Raw genomic sequence first — 26000 nt, 5'->3', positions numbered from 1 at the left:
ATGTTGTACATCAGACCAATATCTGTACAATGTTGTACATCAGACAACTATCTGTACAATGTTGTACATCAGACAAATATCTGTACAATGTTTGTACATCAGACAACTATCTGTATAGTGTTGTACAACATACAACTATCTGTACAATGTTGTACATCAGACAACTATCTGTACAATGTTGTAAATCAGACAACTATCTGTACAATGTTGTACATCACACAACTATCTGTACAATGTTGTTCATCAAATAACTTTTTGAACATTGTTGTCTATCAGACCAATATCTGTACAATGTTGTACATCTGACAACTATCTGTACAATGTTGTACACCAGACAACTATATGTACAATGTTGTACATCAGACAACTATATGTACAATGTTGTACACCAGACAACTATCTGTACAATGTTGTACATCAGACAACTATATGTACAATGTTGTACACCAGACAACTGTCTGTACAATGTTGTACACCAGACAACTGTCTGTACAATGTTGTACATCAGACAACTATCTATACAATGTTGTACATCAGACAACTGTCTGTACAATGTTGTACATCAGACCAATATCTGTACAATGTTGTACATCACACAACTATCTGTACAATGTTGTACATCACACAACTATCTATACAATGTTGTACATCAGACAACTATCTGTACAATGTTGTACATCAGACAAATATCTGTACAATGTTGTACATCAGACAACTATCTATACAATGTTGTACATCAGACAACTATCTATACAATGTTGTACATCAGACAACTATCTGTACAATGTTGTACATCATACAGCTATATGCACAAAGTTGTACAACATAAAACGAGTTCTCCTACACAGAAAGCTCTCTAATTCCTCTCTCCTTTATAGACTACGCGTTCTATCGATCAGATGCCATTCTCTTCCAATTTTATTGGCTCAATTTTCTATTTCAACAAATGTTTCCCAAAACAATAAACATAAAATCTAATATAACGTAAATTTATCTGAAGTAATAAGGCTGATTTATACATGTTGCCGTGGTGTATGTCTTACAATGAAGTGTCGCGTGCGAATGCCTGCGGGGATCCGCGTGCTCGTCACGAGGACGATACATATCAATAGATGTCATTGGAGACAATCTAGAGTGTTGAACATCGCCTACCGAGAATATGCGTTTTGTTTTCGGTCGATAAGCTTTGGAATTATGGTGCAACTTTTGAAAAAAATGTGCTATAGTGACTAATGAAATCAAATGGAGATGAGATCGTCCTGCGGGTTTTCTTTGGCTGTTAGAATAAAGATAGGCTGTGAAATAGACGTATATTTTAGGATGATATGGCAGTCAGACAAAGAAGGATGTTTCTAATATGCAAAACAGAAAACGGAACAAAACGGAATAGGAATTTGTCAAATTGAAAAAAAAAAAACCACCAAAAAACACCAAAAAACGGTACTATTTGAACTTGAGATCACAGTTTTTTTTTATATCACCCCCCACAAGATTTTTGCTCTGCAACTTTTTTTCGATAAAAAAGATGTTTTTTTGTCACACAATTTAAAATTATGTTGGATTTTCTTCGTGAAATTATCTCCAGTTGATGTGTACTACAGCGAACTGCGATCGACTTTATCCCGATAGTCAGCGGAGGAATCGATATGGTTCATGCAGATTTTGGAAGTCAATGAATTAGGTCCTTGGAAAAAGTCTTGTAATTGAGTGTCATACATTGAAACTCATGAAATTTAACCTAAAAATCCTTAAATCTACATCTTTGGTGTTAAAACAAACTATTAAGGATGCTTTAGCTGCCTAAAATATTAACGAAATCAAATCTTCATAATGACGTTTAAAATTTTGAGACATAATTATATTTTCCCCTTTTTTGCTGAAACTGCTTATTGCACGTACTACAACATTGTTACTACGACTGATATTTATAAATGTCTTAATTCCACCAAACATTTTGGAAAAGACCTTGTTTTAATAGGGACTGCAGTGGCCGAGTGGTTAAGGTTTCCCGACACTTCATCACATGATCTCCACCTCTGGGTCGCGAGTTCGAAACCCAGTTGCCAGGTACTGGCTGTAGGTCGGTGTTTTTTCTCCGAGCACTCCGACTTTCCTCCACCTCCAAAACATGGCATGTTCTTTAATGACCCTGGCTGTTTATGGGATGTTAAACTAAATAAACAAAACCTTGATTTTGATGACGGGAAGTCCTCGAAATGTTTTGGAATTTGATGAACCCAAAGTCTGTGTTAACCATGGATTTGTGTTCATCATTATGCAGACATGTCCGAAAATGTTCCTGTATTCAACATATAACTAAATAGCATGATCTGACATACAACTAAAAGTACTAAATGGTTTTCTTTTATTTCTAGATACTACGTGTGCATCCACAGGGGGCCGCGATAGCTTAATCTCGGCCACGTAACCTCAGGTGAAGATCCGAGGTGCGTGGTTCGACGCTCCCTACCCGTGTCGGTTTGTGTTTATCAGGAAGCTGGTCGATTTCTACAGTTTGACCCAATTGCTCTGGATGGCATACGACAAGTCAACCGTATGTTGTTCAGTTAGGTAGCCACCAACTACTACAGGACTATCCCGCATCAAAATGACTCTGGTTATCTGCGGGGCGATAAACCCAGAACCTCCCCCCCCCCCCCCCCCAAAAAAAACCCCCACCAAAAACAAAAGAAAAAACAAAACAAGCAAACATGGGAAACTTTAAACAAGGTAGAATATTGATTTTCAAAAATATGATAAAAACAAAATTCATGAAGACAGTGGTTTCAGAAAGATGGTAGGTGGTAGCGTGGAGCTTGGCAAAGTAAATGTACGTACGTTATTCGTGAGATGAATAACATGATTTATATTTGATAACAACATTAACTGATCTTGAGAACGACTGAAGAATATGAACGATACAGGCCAGATAGGCCTCTTGATTCAATTTAAAAGTCTAAATAATAGTCTGATAAATTTCTGTCCCATATGAGGTGAAATGGAGCGTCAGTCGTGACAGCAAACTTATTGCCATCACTATTTCTTATTTCAGTAAACCTGTGACATTTCATTATAACCTAACTTACTCTACTTTCTCTCTCTATGATTATGTACCGCTAACCGTACACATTTGTTTGAAGTGTCAAAGTCGGTCTAATTGGTCTTTAAAAATCGAAACTTTCACATATTCAAACAAACGACCAGACATCAGTGACGTGGACTGTAAAAAATTAAGAGAAATGTAAAACTTGTTTTGTGGCAGAAGCCGAAGGAGATAAGATCGTTGTGTATCACGGTGGATTTGATTAGGAACCAGGTATAGTGATTATCGAAGACAAATGTCTTTTTGCCATGCTGCCATCGATTGCCTGGAATTAACTTCTTCCGCTTGAGGGAGAAATATGAATATATACGGAAATTCATGTCAAATAAATTTTCTGAAACAAGAAAACAATGTCTCGGTTAAACGCCCGAACGTTGATGAGTGATCAATACGAGGGATATTTTGCATGGCGACGTTTCGTATAAAATCGGTTTCTGTATAAAGGGAGGTAGCTCTAGCAGGTCTGTCGGCAATGTATTTCAGTACCTGTTTACTGAGAGAAAAAGTCATCAAAATTTATTATTTATCATACATTTTTAAAACCCAAAGCCCACCAGAAAGCAGCTTATATATACCTACTTTCAAATGAAGCTATTTTTTTCTACTCTATGTTTTTTTTTTATGCTTGAGAGAAATATCTGAATTTCTGAAAATAAATAAGCAATATTTTTCATAGCTTCAAATTTGCAAGTATTCAAACACATATTCGCATCTATGAAAAATATTGGTAATTATGAATACTGTTTCTGTAAAAATAATTCTGACGATACCATTATTACTGTAGGACTAATATTTTTGTGAGAGCGCTATTTCTATAAGACTTGGTTTTATATGACAAATATTTCATGGAGAATACTGGTTTTACCAGCTTATATTTTTCTGTAGAACAAATGATTTTTCTTTTCTGAAATTCTGTTTCTGTAAGACTATTTCTTTAAGACAATGCCATTTGAGTAAGACTTTTATATCTACTGCAACAAAATCTATGTTGCATCGGCTACATGTAATAGGTAAAATTATAGACAATTAAATGGCGGTCGTTATGCGCCTTAACGTATTAAATGATGTTATGTATACATTTAAACTCATGTCGAAGATAATTAAAAGGTATGAAATATGCCCTTTAAAAATCATTGTGAGACGCGTGGAGATTTTTACAACAGATAAATACAGAATGTCTGCTAATGAGATCTCATCAGCTCGCCATTAACAACGTGGATGACAGTAACTTTCAGATTATCAGATTTATTGTTCATTATCGTACGGATATGACAGAATTCAGGCGTCATTAAAACAAGAGAAGGAAATGTTTAGTCGCAATTTTGTTGAATGATGGTCGTAATACGAAAAACATACTGACAGCTACGGCAGGCGGAGAGATCCGTAACAAAAATAATGAAATTTGATGAGCTTTTCCGGCTTCGAATAATATCGTATGCGGTAATGTAATAGTACCTGTTTATCGATTACTTTGGCAATATTGTCATCATGTGTGTTTATCGTTTACATATGCAATACATGTACAAATATTATCATCTTGTCTGTTTATCTATTATTTTGGTAATTATGTCCTCAGATCTGTGTATCAATTATCTTGGCATCATGCCAGTTTGTCTGTGTATCGATTAATTTGGCGATTGTGTTATTTTGTCCAATTATCGATTAGTTTGACGATGATTCATGTTTGCCTATTAATCGATTACTTTGACGCTGATTTATTTTTGCCTATTATTGGTTACTTTGGCGATCATTTATTTTGCCTATTTATCAATTACTTTTTCGAAAATGTAATTTTGCCTTTTTATCGGTTAATTTGTCGATTGTTTTATTTTTGCCTATTAATCGATTACTTTGGCGATCATTTATTTTTGCCTATTTATCTTTATTTATTTATCTATTTTTGGCGATCATTTATTTTTGCCTATTTATCGATTACTTTGGCGATAATTTAATTTTGCCATTTTATCGGTTGATTTGGCGATTGTGTAATGTTGTCTGTTTATCGATTACTTTGGCGATACTATCATCATGTACGCCATCATGCCGATGACTTTGGATATCATCATCAGCTTTAAACAGTTTTTCTACACATAGTCAAAACGTAACACTTTCATAAATAGTTATTATCGCCATTTATATCTCTTTAGTGTGGTCTGTAAATGCATCTACTCCTTTCCCGTTGTAAAAATTGAAATAGTATTCAAACAAAGGGACAATATAATGTACATTGTACAGATTTGTCTGTATTCTAACTGTCATTACGAGGTGATGGGTTATATAAATAAATATGCAATGGTCACAATTTGTTTGTCATCCCGATGGCTGACAGCCATATTATGACATTTTGAATAAAAAAAAATAAAAAAATGCTGGCACAAATTACCGAACATTAACAAAATCTGGCCCGCCCGAAATCTTTCGTATATCACAATCGGTATTGAATTTTGTGCATGATGATTTTGGTGATTGCAAAGCACTCACTCTGTCGCACACTCGGCACACCTCGGCCGATTCTCTACGGTCATCTATAGGGTACCGGAATTGGCCGAGGTTAGCCGATTGTCTGTCGCGTTAAAACAACATCCGGGTCGTTCAGTACACTAATTACTCTTGTACATGGATCGTTTCGTTGATAAAAATCCAAACGAAATATTTGTGTGTCAAAACTAACACGTATCCAACTTTCAAGTTATATTCGCAGTTTTTGAGAAGAAAAAGAGAAAACACCTAGTGAATCGTGAGTAACATTGCACATTAAAAAAAAAAAAAAAAAAAATCGGTGGAATGTGGCCCCCAAGACACCCGAAGATGCTCATAACGGATGATGATAGCATTCGGTACATGTATCGCAAATGATTTTAAAAATAAATGTCTGCTCCCCGTACAGCTAGAGTATCGTGATGCTGCGATTTATTTTTGTTTCTTCTTCACGTGTTACCATAAATTTTGTGTGACAAGTACCATGCTGACTCCATGCGTTTGACTGAAGGTACTGCGGATGGTGTTTTCCCGATGAATTATCTGCTCAATCTGCTGATATAACTGTCATGTTACAAAGTCGTGTGACAATCAACTCCAACGTAACGACGCGACATTTCTATCATTGTTTGTTTTGTTACGCTGGATTAGATTGTAAACCGTGCACTTAAAAGTTTCGCAACGTGTTTATTGTCCTATGAGAACAGTTATTACAATGCATATTGTAACAAGGGGAATATTTGTTTTCATTAAGTATCGTAAGATACAGTATCTGTTTATGTGGCATCCTTGAATATCGGGCCGTAAAAAAAAAAAAAAAATTTCACCTGGGCGTTTAAATGTATCGGATGTTTAGGTTTGGATGACGGGAATTATGGGATACATTCTGTATTACTTATCGCTGTTTCTATTAAAGTTTTTTTTTCTTTTTGCCAACGTGATTAGTTAAAATATGTACCGATCGTCACTTTCATCATCATCATCATCATCATCATCATCATCATCGTCGTCGTCGTCGTCGAGGGGAAATCATCGTCACATTTTTACGCAGAATTAAAGGGAAGCACCGGAATGGAATGCCATTAATAATGTAAATGAGGTTAGTTTAAAGTGATCTGAACATCTGAACATATTTACAGAACACATGGTATACCTCCCAATTCCCTTATGTATCAGCAATTGTTGAAGTTTATTTTAATTGAAGCACATGTACCGTTACCTGTTGATAGCCCTGGGGAAAAGGAACATCGCCCGTGGACAGCGGGAAAGACAGAACGTCAGTCAGTGGTGTTAACAGGGCGGTTATTTAATTAGAAAGCTCGCATGCTGGTACGTGTATGTATAGGCTTGTAAACATTCCACAATTTCGACACTGCATGTACGGGAGATTCCTGCATATCCAAGTCCTATTCAATGTCGGAGGGAACAAGAAAACATAAAACTTGCTAGAGGAGAAATAAATGTCCTCTTCTGATTAGCTAAAAGGCCCATGGCGGTGTATAACGTCAGTGTGGGATGGAGGACTACAAAGTTTGTTCAAATGAATGACCTCAGCCTACTTCCAAGGTCACAGGGGTCATACAATGTACATTCAAAACAACTTTTTCATTTGGTATTTAGACTGGCCCCTGTCTCTAGAATATTGATATTATAAATAAGAATGGCCTTTAAGAAGATTTTGGTCCGGTTCTAAGTCTGATTCCAAGACCGTTTTCATTTTTGCGGTCCAAACGGTTGCACCAGTTGGACCGGCGTTGTTCGTTTATGAAATGAATAAAATTTAGCGGAGCCAAAAAACTCGGGAGTTGGTGGCCAGTCTAACTAGTATTGTGCAAGCAGCATATTGAATAACGACCTTGGTGTGTTTTCAAGGTCATAGGGGACAAATGAGTTATAAACCTAAATGACATACTGGGTCAAGGGTCATTCATGTACCTCTCTTATAGTGTGTATTTGAGGTATATGCCTTTTTATTTTATATGCGTTTTACGTTTTACACGTGTTTGTTAAGCACATACACACACTTTTAAACCTACATAATAATTCAAACATATTTGTTTACACATTATCGTTTAACGTGTTGCGCATATTGGACAGCGTCCAGTAACTAGAATATTGCTCTTAAGACGGACAATAAGGGAACGATAAGGAGATGTAAAGTTATTGTTAAGGGTGTAACCGAGAACTCCTCGTAACACGTCCAGAACACCCTACCTAATGGTGAAATAAATCCGGAAATCCTAAATCGTTTCTTTCACTATTTTGTGTCAAAAATCATGGAAGCGCTTTTAAAGCATGAAGAAACATGCAATAAGCTCAAACTTCCATGCGACACTGAATCTACTATATTTGTAACTAAACAAACATTTATTTATTTTTTTATTGTGTTTGTGAACAAGTAGGCACTTTAAGAACGCTTACTTTAACGATTTAAGGTAGATTTTGTGATGTATTTGTAAGATCCAATCTATCAAATTTTGATATTTTGTTAGCAATTATTTATGTAGAAATAAAATACAGTTTATACAACAAATATGAAACAAGGGATCATTATGTTTACCCGTTTCTATTGGTATTACTCGCACGTGTTTACCTGTGATTGATTATATTTGAGCTTGTTGAAATTTACATGAGCTTGTTTACATGTCTTTGATTATATTTCTGCGCGTGCTTTGAGATTGACACCTGCTCGTTATGTTAAGGCGTGTTAAGGATAAAATTTGACATGGAGAATATGCAGTTATACACGTGGTTGTTGGTATTGAAGTTTCTCGCCACCTCAAGACTGTAATTATTTACAGTGTAACATTTGACGAAATGGCGAGAACAAAGTATTATCTGTTTATTCTAAATATCACAACAATCATCCATCTGATTATCAGGCTATCGGCGTAGTTCTGGTACCGTTCACTGTGCGGACCCTTCTGGCAGATGTCTGTCGATTCCGACCCCTTGTTCTTCAAAATATTGCTAGATCTGCGTAATATGCGATGAACAGTTAGGTACTCCACCCAATACCATGCGTGACTCACTTGATATTTTGTCCATGCATAAAATCACAGTTAATTAAGTTTGGAGAATACCATGCTCTTGTCTGTTTTAATTATTTTCTATGGAATAAAATCTGACACCTGCAATATATGAACTTGAGCGGCAAGTAAATACGGGCTTAGAGTTGTGTAAACAGAAATTAAAACTAAATACGGCTCTCCGGAAATTATTGTTTGTGATTAACCAATCGTTGTGATCGATAGCTGTATTTTGTAGTGGGTAGGTGGGATTGTGTATCACTCTAGGGGATAGTGTAGTGGGTAGGTGGGAGGGTGTATCACTCCAGGGGACAGTGTAGTGGGTAGGTGGGAGTGTGTATCACTCCAGGGGAAAGTGTAGTGGGTAGGCGGGACTGTGTCACTCCAGGGGACAGTGTAGTGGGTAGGCGGGAGTGTGTATCACTCCAGGGGACAGTATAGTGGGTAGGCGGGAGTTATATTACTCCAGGGAACAGTGTAGTGGGTAGGCGGGACTGTGTATCACTCCAGGGGAAAGTGTAGTGGGTAGGCGGGAGTGTGTCACTCCAGGGGATAGTGTAGTGGGTAGGCGGGAGTGTGTATCACTCCAGGGGACAGTGTAGTGGGTAGGCAGGGAGTGTGTATCACTCCAGGGGACAGTGTAGTGGGTAGGCGGGAGTGTGTATCACTCCAGAGACAGTTTTTTTTTTTTTAGATGGGTAGTGCGGGACTTGTGTAATCACTACAGGGGACAGTTGTAGTGGGTAGGAGGGAGTGTGTATCACTCCAGGGGACAGTATAGTGGTAGGCCGGTAGGGCGAGGGGGCACCACGGATGTATATAACCCCACGAGACAGTGTTAGTGGGTTAGGCGGGACTGTGTATCACTCCAGGGGACAGTGTAGTGGGTAGGCGGGAGTGTATATTAACCACAGAGGACAGTGTAGTGGGTAGGCGGGGACTGTGTCACTCCAGGGGACAGTGTATTGGGTAGGCAGAACTGTGTATCACTCCAGGGGACAGTGTAGTGGATATGTCGGACTGTGTCACTCCCCGGGACAGTGTATTGGGTAGCGAGATTGTGTCACTCCAGGGGACAGTGTATATGGTAGCGAGACTGTGTCACTCCAGGGGACAGTGTATATGGTAGCGAGACTGTGTCACTCCAGGGGACAGTGTATATGGTAGCGGGACTGTCACTCCAGGGGACAGTGTATTTGGTAGTGGGACTGTCACTCCATGACACAGTGTAGTTGGTAGGCGGGACTGTGTCACTCCAAGGGATAGTGTAGTTGATGTCAGGCCAGAGGACTGTGTTGTTAGTCACCAATAGCAGCTATCGTAATAGCTATATAAAATGTATTCTTCCTATTGTCCTAAATTCCATTAAAACAGGTTAAAACTTTAAAACTGAAATATTAAAAAAATACAAATATATTTGAATTAACTGTTAAAATACGACAGGTATTGGTTATTTCATTGTCAAAGACAACAATTGCCTTTGTAATTTGATCACGCTATGTATCTAATCTTTTCACGGCAATCTATCAACGGGAATTGACGTTGATCGATTCGCCGTGATTGTTTCTTCTAAAACATAAAAGCGAGGGCGATGAGTAGAGACCCGGGGAAATGAAATATGTATTAGATTTTGAATTGGGATTGTAAATACTCTCATAAGGACAATTTGAGGTATAACGATTTGTTCGCAACAAGAAACGATTTTTTTCTGTTGTCCTTGACGTAATAATGATACCGAAATTGCGTGATTCGGAATGTAATGAGGGATGTACCAGCTGTATGACGCCTTTGTGATCTCCAGGGGGTAAGCTCTGCTTGTAAATATTAGGTCCGTGGTGTTTACCATTACTCCGCTTACCAAGGTATTACGTGTATATCATAGCGATTTTGAATTTGCCAAAAAGTAACGGGAAAAAAAGAAATTAAATAAATGAAAAAATCACCAATTTTGATGTTATCGACTCTCCTTCTGGAACCCTACGACCTTTGCCCCTATAATCACTGACGAGTTCTTGAAGGATGAAACAGTCATATGTGGCATTTCTATCACCATTATTTTGCATTTGGTGGTTCCATTTCTAAATTCACAATTGATGAAATGTCATTACCGGAAGTGTTTTAATCTCATTCGACCACTGGGTAAGCAGCGCCACCTGGTGTCAGAGACAAAAAGAAAGGAGAGATAATCCAGAACATTAAAAGCTCTACGTGGTCCACCTATAAAATCCTTCATGGGATGCGATACCGAAAAAATTACGTCGCATTTATATGTTTATTTTCCGGATACTAAAACAAGGTCGCTGTTGCTATAAATAGAACTACACTGTAACTGTCATCATCTGAGAGGTTAATTTTCCTTTCCATTAGAATACGGATTCGTCAAACCAGCAGGTGTTCCGGGATCCTGTGACGGAACTTGACTGACAGAAAGTTTACAGGCAGTAACTCTCGGACTCTCATCAGTATATTACTGAGGACTACCTGTATTTCTTTTCTTTGTCTGTCTTGACATTTTCACACATTATCGTCTTAGCAAATCCATGAGCACGGAGTATCGCAAAATACAGTCTATATGACAATTAAACAATAAACAGAAGGGAAAAGTACAAATACTATTAGAATGAAATGAAATAATCATGATTAAAAAAATATGTACTGAAAAAAATCTGCTGATATATTCTATGTCTTTTGAGCAAACCTTCGACCTGTTGAAGCGCTGGTAAGAACTCATCTCGCTTCATATGCTGGAGTTGAGCGACGGTAACCTAAATGGTTCACACGTAACCTGAATCTGCCAAGTCGTCATCACCTTCCAGACTGCCGTCTCTCCCCATTAGGTAGGATTCAGGTGGCTAATGGTCCGCACGCCAGTACGAATTTGTCACTCTGTTGTTGTCCGACACGACCACTCTGTCCTCACTTGACCATCTCAGTAAACAATACATTATTCAGTTTTTTCTGTGGCATGCAGAATACATACAATTGCTAAATTATTCATTGTGCTATTTTTCAGTACATGTCGCCGTAAATAGGATTTTCCTGCCTTTTTCGTTCTACGGATTCAGATAAATAATGGCATGAAGCCCAGTGGACTAATGTTTTCGGTATGCTTTGACTAAACTAGAAATTCGTCAGGGTGTTCCGATTATTTCCTAGATACCAGTGTAATATTGATATACTTATATAAAACCATTAGTTATTATTAACTTAAAATTGTGTTAATCTGTATGGCTTATATACATGTACAATGTAGCTTATGAGGTTACATGTCTTTACCACTGAAACTTGAACTGAAACCCGACCTGGTACCAACGGTACTTGTACTAAGTAGTCCATTGGAATCCAACCTGGTACCTTCGGTGCTTGTACTTATAAGTCCATTGGAACCCAAACTAGTACCAACGGTACTTGTACTAATTAATTAGTCCAAAGGAACCCAACTGGTACTACCGGTAATTGTACTAATTAGTCCATTGGAATCCAACCTGGTACCAACGGTACTTGTACTAATTAGTCCATTGGAATCCAACCTGGTACCAACGGTACTTGTACTAATTAATTAGTCCATTAGAACCCAACCTGATACCAACGGTACTTGTACTAATTAGTCCATTGGAACCCAACCTAGTACCAACGGTACTTGTACTAATTAATTAGTCCATTGGAACCCAACCTGATACCAACGGTACTTGTACTCATATTAAGTGAAATGATTGTACCGTGTGTTATTGTACAATAGAGAGTTACATTGGGGTCTATATATAGTGTAATGATTGTACCGTGTGTTATTGTACTATAGGGAGTTACATTGGGGTCTATATATAGTGTAATGATTGTACCGTGTGTTATTGTACAATAGAGAGTTACATTGGGGTCTATTTATAGTGTAATGATTGTACCGTGTGTTATTGTACAATAGGGAGTTACATTGGGGTCTATATATAGTGTAATGATTGTACCGTGTGTTATTGTACAATAGAGAGTTACATTGGGGTCTATATATAGTGTAATGATTGTACCGTGTGTTATTGTACAATAGGGAGTTACATTGGGGTCTATATATAGTGTAATGATTGTACCGTGTGTTATTGTACAATAGAGAGTTACATTGGGGTCTATATATAGTGTAATGATTGTACCGTGTGTTATTGTACACTAGAGAGTTACATTGGGGTCTATATATAGTGTAATGATTGTACCGTGTGTTATTGTACAATAGAGAGTTACATTGGGGTCTGTATATAGTGTAATGATTGTACCGTGTGTTATTGTACAATAGGGAGTTACATTGGGGTCTATATATAGTGTAATGATTGTACCGTGTGTTATTGTACACTAGAGAGTTACATTGGGGTCTATATATAGTGTAATGATTGTACCGTGTGTTATTGTACTATAGAGAGTTACATTGGGGTCTATATATAGTGTAATGATTGTACCGTGTGTTATTGTACTATAGGGAGTTACATTGGGGTCTATATATATGTAAATAATGATACAAAACACACACAAAAGAGTAGCTCAGTTTAGTGTATGAGTTTAGGAATAGATAAATAATGAATACAAAACACCACCATATACCACAGCTGTTTCGGTATTCTAGGACTCGTTGATGAAGCTAGGGACCAAAAGTCGGTACAAATCACCATGAAATACACCGTCTGTATTTTTCGCACATGAGGTATGACAGTGCAGGTTGTAGTTTTCACAAAGAGGCACCTCGTAAACACAATAAACATGCAATTCCGGAAATTGGGAGCCCGCTGTTCTGTAACGTCACAAATACAAGGCAACGGACAAGTCAGTGTAGCAATAGCCATCATGTTCACCTAAACACCATGGCGAGAATCAGAGATATGACTTAATAACGTAGCCGACATTAATGGAAAAATCATGGGTTCTGAGCTCTGGCGATCCGATTAGGCTCGCATTGCTATGGTATTGGAGAGCGGCGAATATGTGTGTGACCCGTCGTAAGCTAACTTAAACGCTTTACACAGACCGAGGCGGAAATGAATAAAACTTCCCATTCTTTCAACAATTTGGATGTAAAAATGTGCAAAAGTTAATGTGTGAGAGAACCAACTGTTAACAATGTCTTTCAGGGGCTCTTCAACTCGCATGGAGGCCAACTGCCGTACGATAGCATCTGAACATTGGGCGCTTGTGTTGGTAGGTGTCAGTGAAGATAGCATCCGTACATATAATGCTGGTGTTGTAATCCTCAGCTGATATAATTACACCCAGAAATACTAGGTGTGGTAGGGAATTATACACAGGACCGCATTATTACTGGCATGAAATGACATGAAGATGTTGTGATGAAGCCCTACAAGATGTCTGTTATTTATTTTGACGGCAGCCCACTCTCTCCTCTACGGCCAAGCCATAATATAAATAGCAATCAATTAATAGCATGGCTACTAGTGGCGACCTGGTTGTTTGTACAGACTGTGAGCTCCCTGTACTATACAGTGATATTACACACACCTCATATTTACTTGAGAATTGACCACTGCAAAGTCATAACCGAATATATCTTCTCTTATCCCACGAAGATAATAATCTACAATGGCGCAATGTAGAAAATGATTTAACCTAAATGTGCCTTAATCATCATTGAATATTGTTGAATGCAGAACTTTATCTAAAGACTAAAACAAGGCAAATGAGAAAATATAATCAGGATTCCCCCCCATACAATACAGGAAGGAAACTCCATAACCTTGACATGACCTTGACATGGCCTTGACATAATCTTGACACGGCCTTGACATAACCTTTACATAACCTTGATATAGCTTTGAAATTGCCTTGACATAGAATTTCTATGAGTAATTTTTTTTTTGGATAAATTATGAGACACCCGCTTTGTGAATCCTCCTTGAGAAATCTCTGCATTTGAATATAATGGCGTGCGTGACGTCATAATAGGTTTTGGAAAGAGACCTCGGTTGGCACACCAAACAATTTGTCAACAGGCCAAAAGAGCAGTTTGTGACAGCGGTAACTATCGTCTTGTTCGGAAGCCCCGTGCTATCACGTATAGCTATTGGATTTTATGGAGCATTTGAATTGATATGCTGTCAGGTTTATCGACCGTAGGACACAGACATAATTCAATTTGAATAGATTTCTGAGCGAACTATGCATATTCGAGTTCAAGTTTATGATTCAATATTTATCGAAATCTGTTCAGTTAATGCTAAATGATAGAGAGTTGACATCCCCGGATCAGTGTAGGAAATAGCTGTACAATGGACGCTTGGGTGTTTGGGGACAATCTACTTTCTATGATCTGGCATTTTCAAAATAGAAATTGAATACTGTAAACATGATTTATTTGGCGTACTCATATCTTAGTGCATTTCTGAATTTTATCAGATAAGCGGGACGGTGAATTGGCGCGCCAAAATTGTCATTTTTATATAGAAACATTATGTAGAAAATGAGATTCACGTAATCATAATTTAGTGTAATGCTTTTTCTAGCGCGAAAAGACGTTAAAATAAGATAACCACTAAAATAAGTACGGTTAGAGTATTGAAATTGAAGATACTATTCCCTGGATTTTTGTTTGTCCCATTAGGTATATAAAGAGTCTGAGACCAATTTGATTATCAATACCCGACAATAATGAAATGAAATACCGAAAAAAAAACTGATTGAATGGTCAAATTAGCACGTGCAACAATCACATCGACAAGGTGTTAAACCCGTACATGGATATCAATCCGAAAAGACATGAGTGTCAGAACTTGTATGTGACTAGGTTTTTCAGTCAGACAAATCGATGTTTGTTTCTCTTTGTTTGACCGACCTCATGATTTACTTGCAGAACGTCATTATAGTATTTTGAGGACGTGAATTTCCTAGATGTAATGCAATTTAACTATTAAACATGGTCTTTTCAATCTGATATATGTTTGGTATACAACACCATGAAGAGCATCGAGGGAAGCCAAACTTGATTCACATATGCATTTTGTTATAGCCGACTCTTTGAACCACACTAATAACATCAGATACATTATTTTGTAGGTTCGGAAATGTGCTTAACTCATATCTTTATTATACCAACGGAAATGTAAAGCACGCGACAGAAGTGACGTTTCGTTACATCACGTGCTTCATTAAGTCGTCATAGCTTCCTATTAATATGCAGCATAATGGCAGACACTGAATACAAACATATATAATATATATGTGTGTGTTAAGCCAATTAGCACCAGATGCTGCCGGCATAGTGACAACATCATCCAATGGTGCCGAATCACCCGTTCAGAGGAAGCAGTATTACTTTTTTACACATTGGGATATGAGTTCATGCTTCATCGGATTCCAATCGTTATACCTCACAGCGTTAGAAAATTAACTTTAACGTCTACACAATTTTCTGAACGGCATTCAGGCTTCTGGGAAACTCCACCTTGATCAACATGTCACAGACGGAGCGGATCGCCCATTCCTACCGACAGGTCTTATCAGGCGTGAGGAAAATGCAATTGAATACACAAGCACGTGCCTTTGTTGACAAATAACGCATTGTGTTAACATGTGTCACTGGTTGTAGCCAAGCTGACAAAAATCACAAACAAAGCATAATCTTTCACGGTGGAGACTTACTAACAAGTGATCAGATCTAGGATATATACGAAATGCATTGAACATTGTCTGCGGATATATGTTAATATCGATATATTTGTATAACACGTTGATTGTGTATGCGTTGCTCACGCATGGGAATAATTTGTACACCATGGTTCGATTGGTAACGTTATTGAATGTCAAATTAAGTAACTAGTATTATTTGTTAATGTGGTGCATCAACACTTCCTGTCACATACGACTTGGAACTTCCGAGCAGAAGAGGACTTTTATCTTTATTTCATCCGGTGTCTCTTTAAGGCTCATATTCCGCTACCATAAGTGGTTTCTACCGATCGTTTGACATCTTCAAACGGAGATAAGACTTTTTGTCGGCAAGCGGTGGGATTCTTGTCAATATACGACCGTCTACGCCTATTTAAATTTGCGAGGAAAAAAGGTAGATAGTTCATATGTATGGTTCAAGACATCGCTATATTGTCCCTTTCACATGATAGAGCTACGCCTAAAGCAGGTTCGATATCGCTACATGCAGTTATAGGCGATAAAGGTTTTCGCATGGACTTGTTATCGTGGAAATTACATAAAGTGGAAAGTGTACCCCATATACAAGTAGTAAACTGCGCGTGTGATAGCGTCGGTATCTGCTATCACAACAATGTCCTACCGCTGATAACTGTGTCTGAGGGGTGGGAATTGTTTATGTTTTCCTTCGCTAGCAGGGGAGATATTCTTCTCTAGCATTCAGACTTGGAAATTAATGGTACCGGTTTTCTAGACACAGCAGTATACCTACTATAAAGTATATACTCGTACGAACAAACCTTCGCAGTATGTTAATCTTACTTGTTTGGAGCATATTACCTCATGTGTTTTGAAATTAACCTAACATCCGATAGACTTAATGATCGTAGCTGCCTTTGGTATAGGCGTTCACACATTACAGCAGAGCACTGTCAGCATAGCTCGAGACCCATTGATCGTCTGTGTACATTGTCGTGGTAATCGCCTGTATGTAATATGTAAGTATATTGAAGATGAAGAAGATTTAAATCTCTACAAGACAGCGTCTGAACACACATGAACACCAATCAACCATTCTCTGTGTAAATTAGATTGTCTACATTCAATATGTACCGAAATAATTACACCGCGAGCAGCGTAGTGTGCTGAACTATCATCAAAGGGAAAGTAGGCAAGCGATTTGTGTGACGGAAGCGGAACAGTTCCACGTGCTCTTTTTCTATATGCAAGTCTGTGATTTGTTTGACTCGGACTCCAGGAATAACTTCATCACGGAACACACGTCACTACGGATTTGTCCACGGCCCATTCGGGGTCTGAAGAGCTCTTGGAATTGAAGGACCGCGGTGAATACGTTGTTCGCATCCGATTGGGGATTAATAGCAAAGTAATAACCAAGTGTCCGCTAGCCCATCAATTACGGCGGTTGATGGAAATCGATCCTAAACACGTGAATTGACAAATTACGCGGATATGGCAGCGACGTTTCTCAAGCTTCTCGCTAAGGTAAATATGTCTTATGTTCTGTCCAAATGTTTGTGTAAGTTACCCTAATAGTATCAGTTAGTAAATAAAACATGCGCATGTCTCTTTTTCTGTGATGTCTGAGATAAACATTTGAATTCCGGTGATTCTGTCAGGCCAAGCTTGTAATAGAAATGTGAAATAAGGTATACGTGTTTTGATGGCTAGACCTGAATGGGTTTACTGATGAATTATTATTTTTGAAAGAAAAATGAGAGATTCGTTCTGTAGTTTATCAGGTATAGTGTGACACAGGGAAATCTGATCCTCTGGCTTAAAATGATGTGCATCTGTTTAGAATTTAGCATTGTTCATGTTATTCACCCATGCATACGTCTTCATAGATACAGACATGCTGTTTTGATATTAGAATGTATTTCAAACATGTGTTTTATAGTTGTAACTATTGTTCAGCAAATTAATCAGATACAAGCCTTCTAAATTAAGCATTTTCGTTGTAGAGCTGTATAGTCTATTCTATATAGGATTGTTCTGCCGTGTCGACGGTATTATTAATTTTTCACTATAATGATGTTAACCAATTATCGCCTGTTTAAAATCCGATAATTCCCATTGATTCTGCACCTGTAAATCGTACGAGACTGTTTGGTGACGCTTCAGGCTGAATTAACCAAGTCAATATTGAGATAGTATTTCCCGATATATATTTATGCTGATTTGGTTTGACCTTTTGTTTAGGTGACCTTGACCTTAACAACTCCGTTATTGATCCGTTAAAACGGCCCCATTGGAAAGTACTCCTGTACCTGAACTAATCGTGAACAATCCCCGGGGGACAGTCAAAAACACTTAATTTGTTATTTTTTGTTTTCCGTGCCCTCAGCAACAATGAAATTTCACACAAAGCCTGTCCAGAAATGTCGTAAATGCTAAATCATCGTCTACCTTGTAGATAATATAGGCTTCCTGCAGACCAGAATATAATTAGAATAATGCATAATGGCACAAACAATGTTAATTTTACCTTTTTGTAGATCAAGGTTTTTTCAGAAACCTTGAGATGTTAAGTATGGTGTATAAAATGATACTCAATTTGAATTTGAATATAAGAATAATGATCGAATATTTTTTTGATCGATCACAAAGGAGAAAAACAAAATGTATACGGTGATGCATTGATTTAAAGCAAAAACACATTGCTCACGTCCCAGCGAGGAGCTTTTATCATGGTAATTCTCAAACATATACATGTACTGGAATCAGCAACATTGTCCATTATGTTGGAAGAAGCTTCTGTTAATTGAGAATTTGGATACAAGTACATATGCTATCACGGATAAAATCTTTACCGTAAAATCAACGACAAAACTGATAACATCAAGGACAACTATGTGAATTGACGTGTAAGGATACTTGTCATGCATGGGTCGATTATATATTCCGAGTTTTATAGGCTTCTGTGAGTAAGTGACCTTATGCAATAAATATTGAACATAAATGAGTTGTGGATGGCTTGGTCGGGTTTGTTTATGTGTAAGGAAGTAGAGACTGGCGATATGCCATACCCTATCATTAACTTATAGTGACCTTCTCTGTCTGCACATTAGTGCTAGGATTGTTCAATGTACCGGACAAACAATGAATACATACATGTGTCTGTGACGTCATAATGTGACGTATTGATTTGATGATGGCATGACTGACTTTCGCTCAGGATTCCTTTGGTTGATTCCTTTGGTAAAGGAACATTGGACCAAAACTTTTGAAACCTTATAAATGTTTCGCTGAAGGTTCCTGTTAAAGAAGATTGGACCAAGGATTTCAAAATCCTTTGTATGTGCCGATCAAGAATTCGAATATATAAAGAAAATTTGGACAAAATATTTGAATATCCTTTATACCTGCCTTATTTATATTTTAAATCCTGTGTATATCCATTACGGATATTGGATCTGGTTAAGTAATTACCGACAGTGCAATCATCCTGTATGGTATTGAGTACAGAATGATACCGTCCTAGAATCAATATTCCCGAAGTGAATTGTGATAATACGTTTTCCTAGAAATAATTATTTCCTGGATTTCATGCTAAGGAGTGTCCTGTTGTCAGACATTATTATCATCAAAAGGTTTTAGCAGTATATATAGTGCTTTAGTTTGTTTATCATGTGAATGATGTATTAAAAAAAATTGTAGTATTCTTTGGGTTAGAAGACTGCAGAAGTTACTTGCAGAGTGATTTTAAGATTGGTATTTTGTCTGAAATTTAATTTAATATAAAAATTGCAAAACGATCTTCATAGGGAAATAATCAATAAGATATATATTTCAAATGATGTAATGAAAAAAAAATATCTGAGAAGTATCCCCGTAACATCAATTAAAATAGATATAAGTGATGTTTACCGTGTAAGTAAACAAATCTGGTTGTCACGGTTACATTAGGAGTGTGGAGGTTTTTGTTTTAGAACAAGTTTATCTGTCCCGGGGAGACACATACATGTACGAAATTGCATGTGGTATGTGTATTTTAAAACAAATAAAATAGATAGTGAAAATTAGAAATATTGATTGTTCAACGGAGATAAGAACATGCAGTATGTTATCGATTGTCAGCCTCACAGGTCTACATAAGAGATTTTTACGATGAAGTGCTGAAACTTTCATTCAAGTGAAAATGTTCAATTATCAGTGGTATCGGGATAGAAGATAATTTCACCAACTGTAATTATATAATGATATAAATACCATCTCGTGCCTTTCTTATTAAATCTGAGTTATATACGTCTGGGTGTACCAGCAACCTCCTCAATAAACAAAGGATACCTTTTATCCTATTGTGCAAAGTCATTGTTTTTCCTAGACAATACGGACCTGATGGATTTTATTGGAATTTCAGGCTGTCCTGATTGTAAAAATCCATTTGTATGCTAACCAATTGTTGTTCATCTGATGTATACGATTCGAATAAATTGATCTGACTAACCTTAAATCAGATTTTTTTCCAATATAGTAAGACTAGGATTTGAATTGTTTTTGGTAAGGACCTCTACATAAAATAAGAACTGGCGACCGAACTAGAACAGTGAAACTACACAAACACACCTACAACACACGGAAAGATGTGATGGCATTGTCCCATTCCAACTTAGAAGTTTCCTGTACAAATGAAGAAATAATTGAATTCCGAAAAGCTATCATTACAGTTAATCACACTGTATTTCAGTAGACGTTCTGATGGAGACGACCGGCGTATGTCTATATGAGTTAAGTATCGTACACGTTTGGGAGAAGTCGTGAATCACGACAGACAAGAGATTGCGATATGATCAGAGCATGCAAGCAATTGCATTTGTAACGATCCGGATCTGTAGGGTACGGTCATGATTTATGTGTTAGATGTGATTTGTCGGTTCCTGGCCTATGTTAGGTCATGTTGCATTTTTATCAACCATTTGACTTGTTTGTTTTCAGAGAAAAAAGAACCAAAGGGGCCATTGATTAATGGTATATAATTTCAGATGAACGAGATCAGCAGTATCCATGTACGTTTGAAGTCCTGTTATTGGCTGGTGTAATTCAAGTACAATTCAATTTTGAATCATGCAGCATGTAATTTGAAATAGGTTATTACAAGTAAGCATTGGTTAGAAGCCTACGAGGAATACAACATCCGCACAAGTATAAACTTGTTCTTAAATCGGCGCGTACTGTAACAGTCCATGTCATTCATAGTTTTGATTTCTGAAGTGTAAATCATCCTTTAAAAAAAAATGTAGTTGAATTTGTTAGTTACTCAAATTTGAACAGTGCACTTTATAAGCATTGTTACTGATGGTTTGCAACACTATATACCACGGTCGCCTCCTATCATCGACACTTAATTCCCTTCGCAGCACTGACGAGTCCTAGAGGGAAGAAACAGCTGTATGGTGCAATATAATTCTTTCTTTATCTACAATATCTGTATTTGATTTGAAAGGTGCTAATATTTTGTGTGTCTTTGGTAGAATCCTACAGATGTGGGATACGTGGAATTGGCACCTTCTTTTCAAAACATTTGTTGATAACTAAAAATATAATTATCGGTTGGTCAGTTTTCATTGTTATACCACATGCCAAACTAATGATAATTATTTTCTTATCACATACACGAAATATGTTCCAATTTATTCTCTTTGAGCAGATTGTTTGGAAGCACGACAAACCATTAATGTGTGGTAGACTACACTACATACTAAATCAAATGATTGAACTCGTGGTTGTCAATAACGTTGTTGATTCAATATTGTAAGGGACCGCGGTGTCAGAGTGGTTAAGGTGTCCCAACACTTTATCACTAGCCCTCCACCTCTGGGTTGCGAGTTCGAAACCTACGTGGGGCAGTTGCCAGGTACTGACCGTAGGCCGGTGGTTTTTCTCCGGGTACTCCGTCTTTCTCCACCTCCAAAACCTGGCACGTCCTGAAATGACCCTGCCTGTTAATAGGACGTTAGACAAAAACAAACAAAATTCAATATTGGCATATATGGATTCCAGTAACCAGTCACTAATTCTTTCCAAATTCGTCTGTCGGAGCATATTGAGACAAATGCTTGACTTGTCCCCTTCCTTTCTTGTTATCTTTAAAAATATTGAAATGCTCCAGGTTTCTGTTTCCAATAATTTTCCTAATGTTATCATAACTTTCCCTTCCTTAAAACTGAGACACAGAATGAATAGCTATTGATAAGCCGCACGTCATTACAAAATTAAAACCTATTAGGAAAATTTTCAATTTGGGATGGTGCTTGTCTTGTATATACATGTACTAACCTTTTCTTCTGTGATATCTTGTTTTGAACGCATCGATTTGGCTGCTTTATAATCTTTCGTGATATTTGAATACTTGATTGACAACGTGTTTTAAAGACTTATTTTGGACAACTGGCATACCCATGGGATTATATATGTGTGTCTTGGCCAATTTGTGTTTGTTTTATTAAGATACTGAATTATAGGGTTTAAATGAGAAGGTACTTACATAGACCTTGTCCAATCTTTTGATTTTATTTTTTATATGACATGACGTTGCATTATCTCGAAACAGGAAATACACATACCAACCAGGTCGAGTGAATGTATTACTCAGGAAATACGCCCACCCACCCGGTAATTTACCGTCATTATACAAGGTAACATTGACGTGAGCTGAACTTAACTTGCCTTGTCCTTTCCTTGCAGCATAATCAAGTCCTAGCTGCTGATCATTAAACTGTGCGTTAATTAAACAGTGGGTATCTACGTATTCATATCGTAGACTTTCCATTTCTTGATAGTAATGTCCAAGTTTCCATCGCCTTCGAATTGGAATTTTAGTAGTTGATACGATTTCAAAGGGAGAGATATCGATTGAAGATGGACAAACTTACAACAAAATAATCCTTTATTGAATATAGAGAAAACACCAGGTTTTTACGTGTTTTGTGGTCTGACATGTTCATTTTAATTGCAATTGGTCTATTAACCCTGGACCAAAACATTACCTCAACGGCGATCATTTACTCTCAAGAGATACTGGTGGTCGTAACGCGACAATAGGTGTTCTTGACTCGATATTTCTCTCGATCGATTAGAGATATACTTTCATTCATGGTCACAATTAGGAAGAAACTGGTTCTCTGAGAGAACGACACCATATGCTGCAAGATCGGTGATCGTAATGAAAATTGCTTCCTAATGTAGAACAAAATATCATGTACTTTTAAAAAACTCCAAAACAATACAACACCTCCAGCCATCTTGGATTGAAAAGAAAATAAATTGAGTCTTTTGAGTTGTAATTCGAAATGATTAATAATTCATAGGTTTGTGTATGGAATCGATCCCTAGGCTGTTTCAGCAGCTGAACTGGTTTGGTTTTTAAGGCTGGGGATGAGGCGGACACCGGCTGCCTAAGAACACTATAATTACCTCTCGCGACGCCAATCGATGCTAATTACTGTGGTAGGTTACAAAGACGTTGCACAATTCCCCGATACTAGGTCTACCCAGCAAAATACGCCTACTGGCTATCCACACTCAAGTCATATGCGCTATTGTTTCGCTAAGATTTTTTTTCTCCCAGAGGAAATCTCGATATTTTATTTTTACATAGTTATTTTCTCTTTTGGATTGTTTGGATATGTATTGTGTGTATGAACTCCTCGTGCGCCGGAAGGACTCTTGAGGGTTTTAATAAGATGGCGGAAAAGGACAATTTGATAGATCGCCCCATATTTCAAATTTGATGTCAAATATTTGATTCAGAATTGCATTTACATGAATGTATGGTATTAAAACACATAAAGCAATGATATTCATCTAATCACATCAGCTGTCTCCTGATGTCTATTTCAAGTATAATACCAGTAATCACCGATATCTCATGTTGGCATGTTGGTATTCAGGCTGGCCAAGGGGGAGAAGGGGGCTGCCGTTATTTCTGTCCGTCCTTGGTGTGTCCTTCCGTCCTTCCAGACATAGATTCACCTAGGTAAAGCAGTGTGTCAGGTGTCAAAACTTATGTCGCTTCTTACCTACATTTTTACCTTTGATCTACATCAAAGGAAAATTTTGTGCTGGCTATTTCACCTACACTCGAACTTTATGTGTGCGACTTTGTTCACCGAGGTGAGGCGATGTGTAAAGTGTGTAAAAGCAGATAACTGACCTACATTTTGACCTATGACTTAGATAAAAGAAAAGTTTTGTCGGGGCTGTATCTCATGAAACATGCTTGTTTATTACGATCTTATCATTTATACTTTCGTATCATACATTTTTACATCCGGTTGGGGACTGCAATTCGCTGAATTGTCTTTTTCGAAAGATTTGCTGTCGGTCTCTAGGGTGTGACAGTTGCACGTGCACATGCACCGTAATTGACTTAAACACGTGATATTTATTTTGGTCACAGGGTAGATAAAGGTTTTATTTGTCATAACTACCAATATACGCATTTATAGTCATCACTGTTCTTCTGGGTATACTGCAGTAGAATGATTTCTTTCGAGATTCCTGCGAAATCAATACGGCTTATTTCGCATAAAAAGTTTATATTTGGTAACCTAAGAAAATATCTAATCGCACATCTGCAGAAATAGATAATTATAAATCGTCCGACCATTGGCTCTAGGGTGGAGTATACAATAATGATGACAAACTACTTGTATCAAGGTTTTTTTTCTTGTTGGAAAACAAAATCAATAGGATGTGTTCGTATTGAAACTCTTATTGATATCGCGGACGAGGAAAACCGATTTATCAACTTTACAAATCGGGACAATTTCAACTCAAATTAATATTCGTTAGTTTCCATTCCCTATCTGGTCCGTTAGTTTCCATTCCCTATATGGTCAAAATCGATTCTCTAAAGGATTATATCTTTCCGCGTTTCACAAAGTCGACAGGATGTGCTTAGTATAACACCCAAACGCCATCAATTGAGACCTCCCCTGAAGTTGGGCAATTTAACATTACTTGTCTTACGTATCAATCGCTATAGCCTGATATAAAGGTCTTGCGTATCAATGTGTTATGGTTAAGTTAGAGTGCCCATATCCACCGTAAAAAAAAGAAAGAAAAAAAGAAAGAAAAAAAGAAAAAGGAAAAATAGATAAAAAAAATCTACACAGGCAGCAGCTTCTATCACCGGCATTAAACTCCCGTTTCAATTTCCCTACCCGAACCGACATTGCTTATCAGTCCCAATTGGCATGATAATCGAAAAAGACATTCGAAAAATGTAGCCCTTGGGTAACTTTAATGGTCGGCATCGTGATCTCATTTGGAATTTGGAAACACTATATTTCCTTATGTGAAATAAAGTCGGACATGTCAGATGCTCGTTGATATACCTCGTGGTTCTGTTGTCACTAACCTTGTTCTCATTATGAGGACGTAACATTATCCGGACATGACCTAGGTCGGTGTCGTCGATGAAGCAAAAGACGCTTAGACTTCCGGCACACCTGATCGTATCGCTGGTGAATTTATTCAAAGTTCGTCATGCAGACCTATATTTTGTTCATATTTCGTCCTCGTTTTATCGTTTTTGAGTTGGATTCATGACCTCGTTCATATATTGGAATGTTTTCTGCGTTATATTTGCGAAATATCGTTTTTTTTATTATCCTTACAATTGGCATGGCTGAACATGTTGGAAACATGATTAAATTTTATTAACGACATTTAATTTTAGTCTTAAGTGTAAATGTGTTAAGGTGACAAACACCCTAACGTAAATATTTGTC

General features: G+C 37.4%; 1 protein-coding gene across 1 annotated transcript in view; it reads left to right on the top strand.

Moving 5' to 3' along the window:
* The first annotated feature begins 17355 nt into the window (after window positions 1-17355).
* LOC117344554 overlaps window positions 17356-26000 on the top strand; it is a 158022-nt gene continuing 149377 nt past the window's right edge. The window contains exon 1 of the mRNA XM_033907335.1: window positions 17356-17748. Within this exon, the coding sequence (XP_033763226.1) occupies window positions 17716-17748 (33 nt within the window). The 5' untranslated portion in view covers window positions 17356-17715. The remainder of the gene's footprint in view (window positions 17749-26000) is intronic.

Source organism: Pecten maximus, chromosome 16, assembly GCF_902652985.1.
Source record: "Pecten maximus chromosome 16, xPecMax1.1, whole genome shotgun sequence".
NCBI classification, from domain to species: domain Eukaryota; kingdom Metazoa; phylum Mollusca; class Bivalvia; order Pectinida; family Pectinidae; genus Pecten; species Pecten maximus.
Note: the sequence above shows the minus strand (reverse complement) of the source record. Positions and strands in the feature narration are given on the sequence as shown.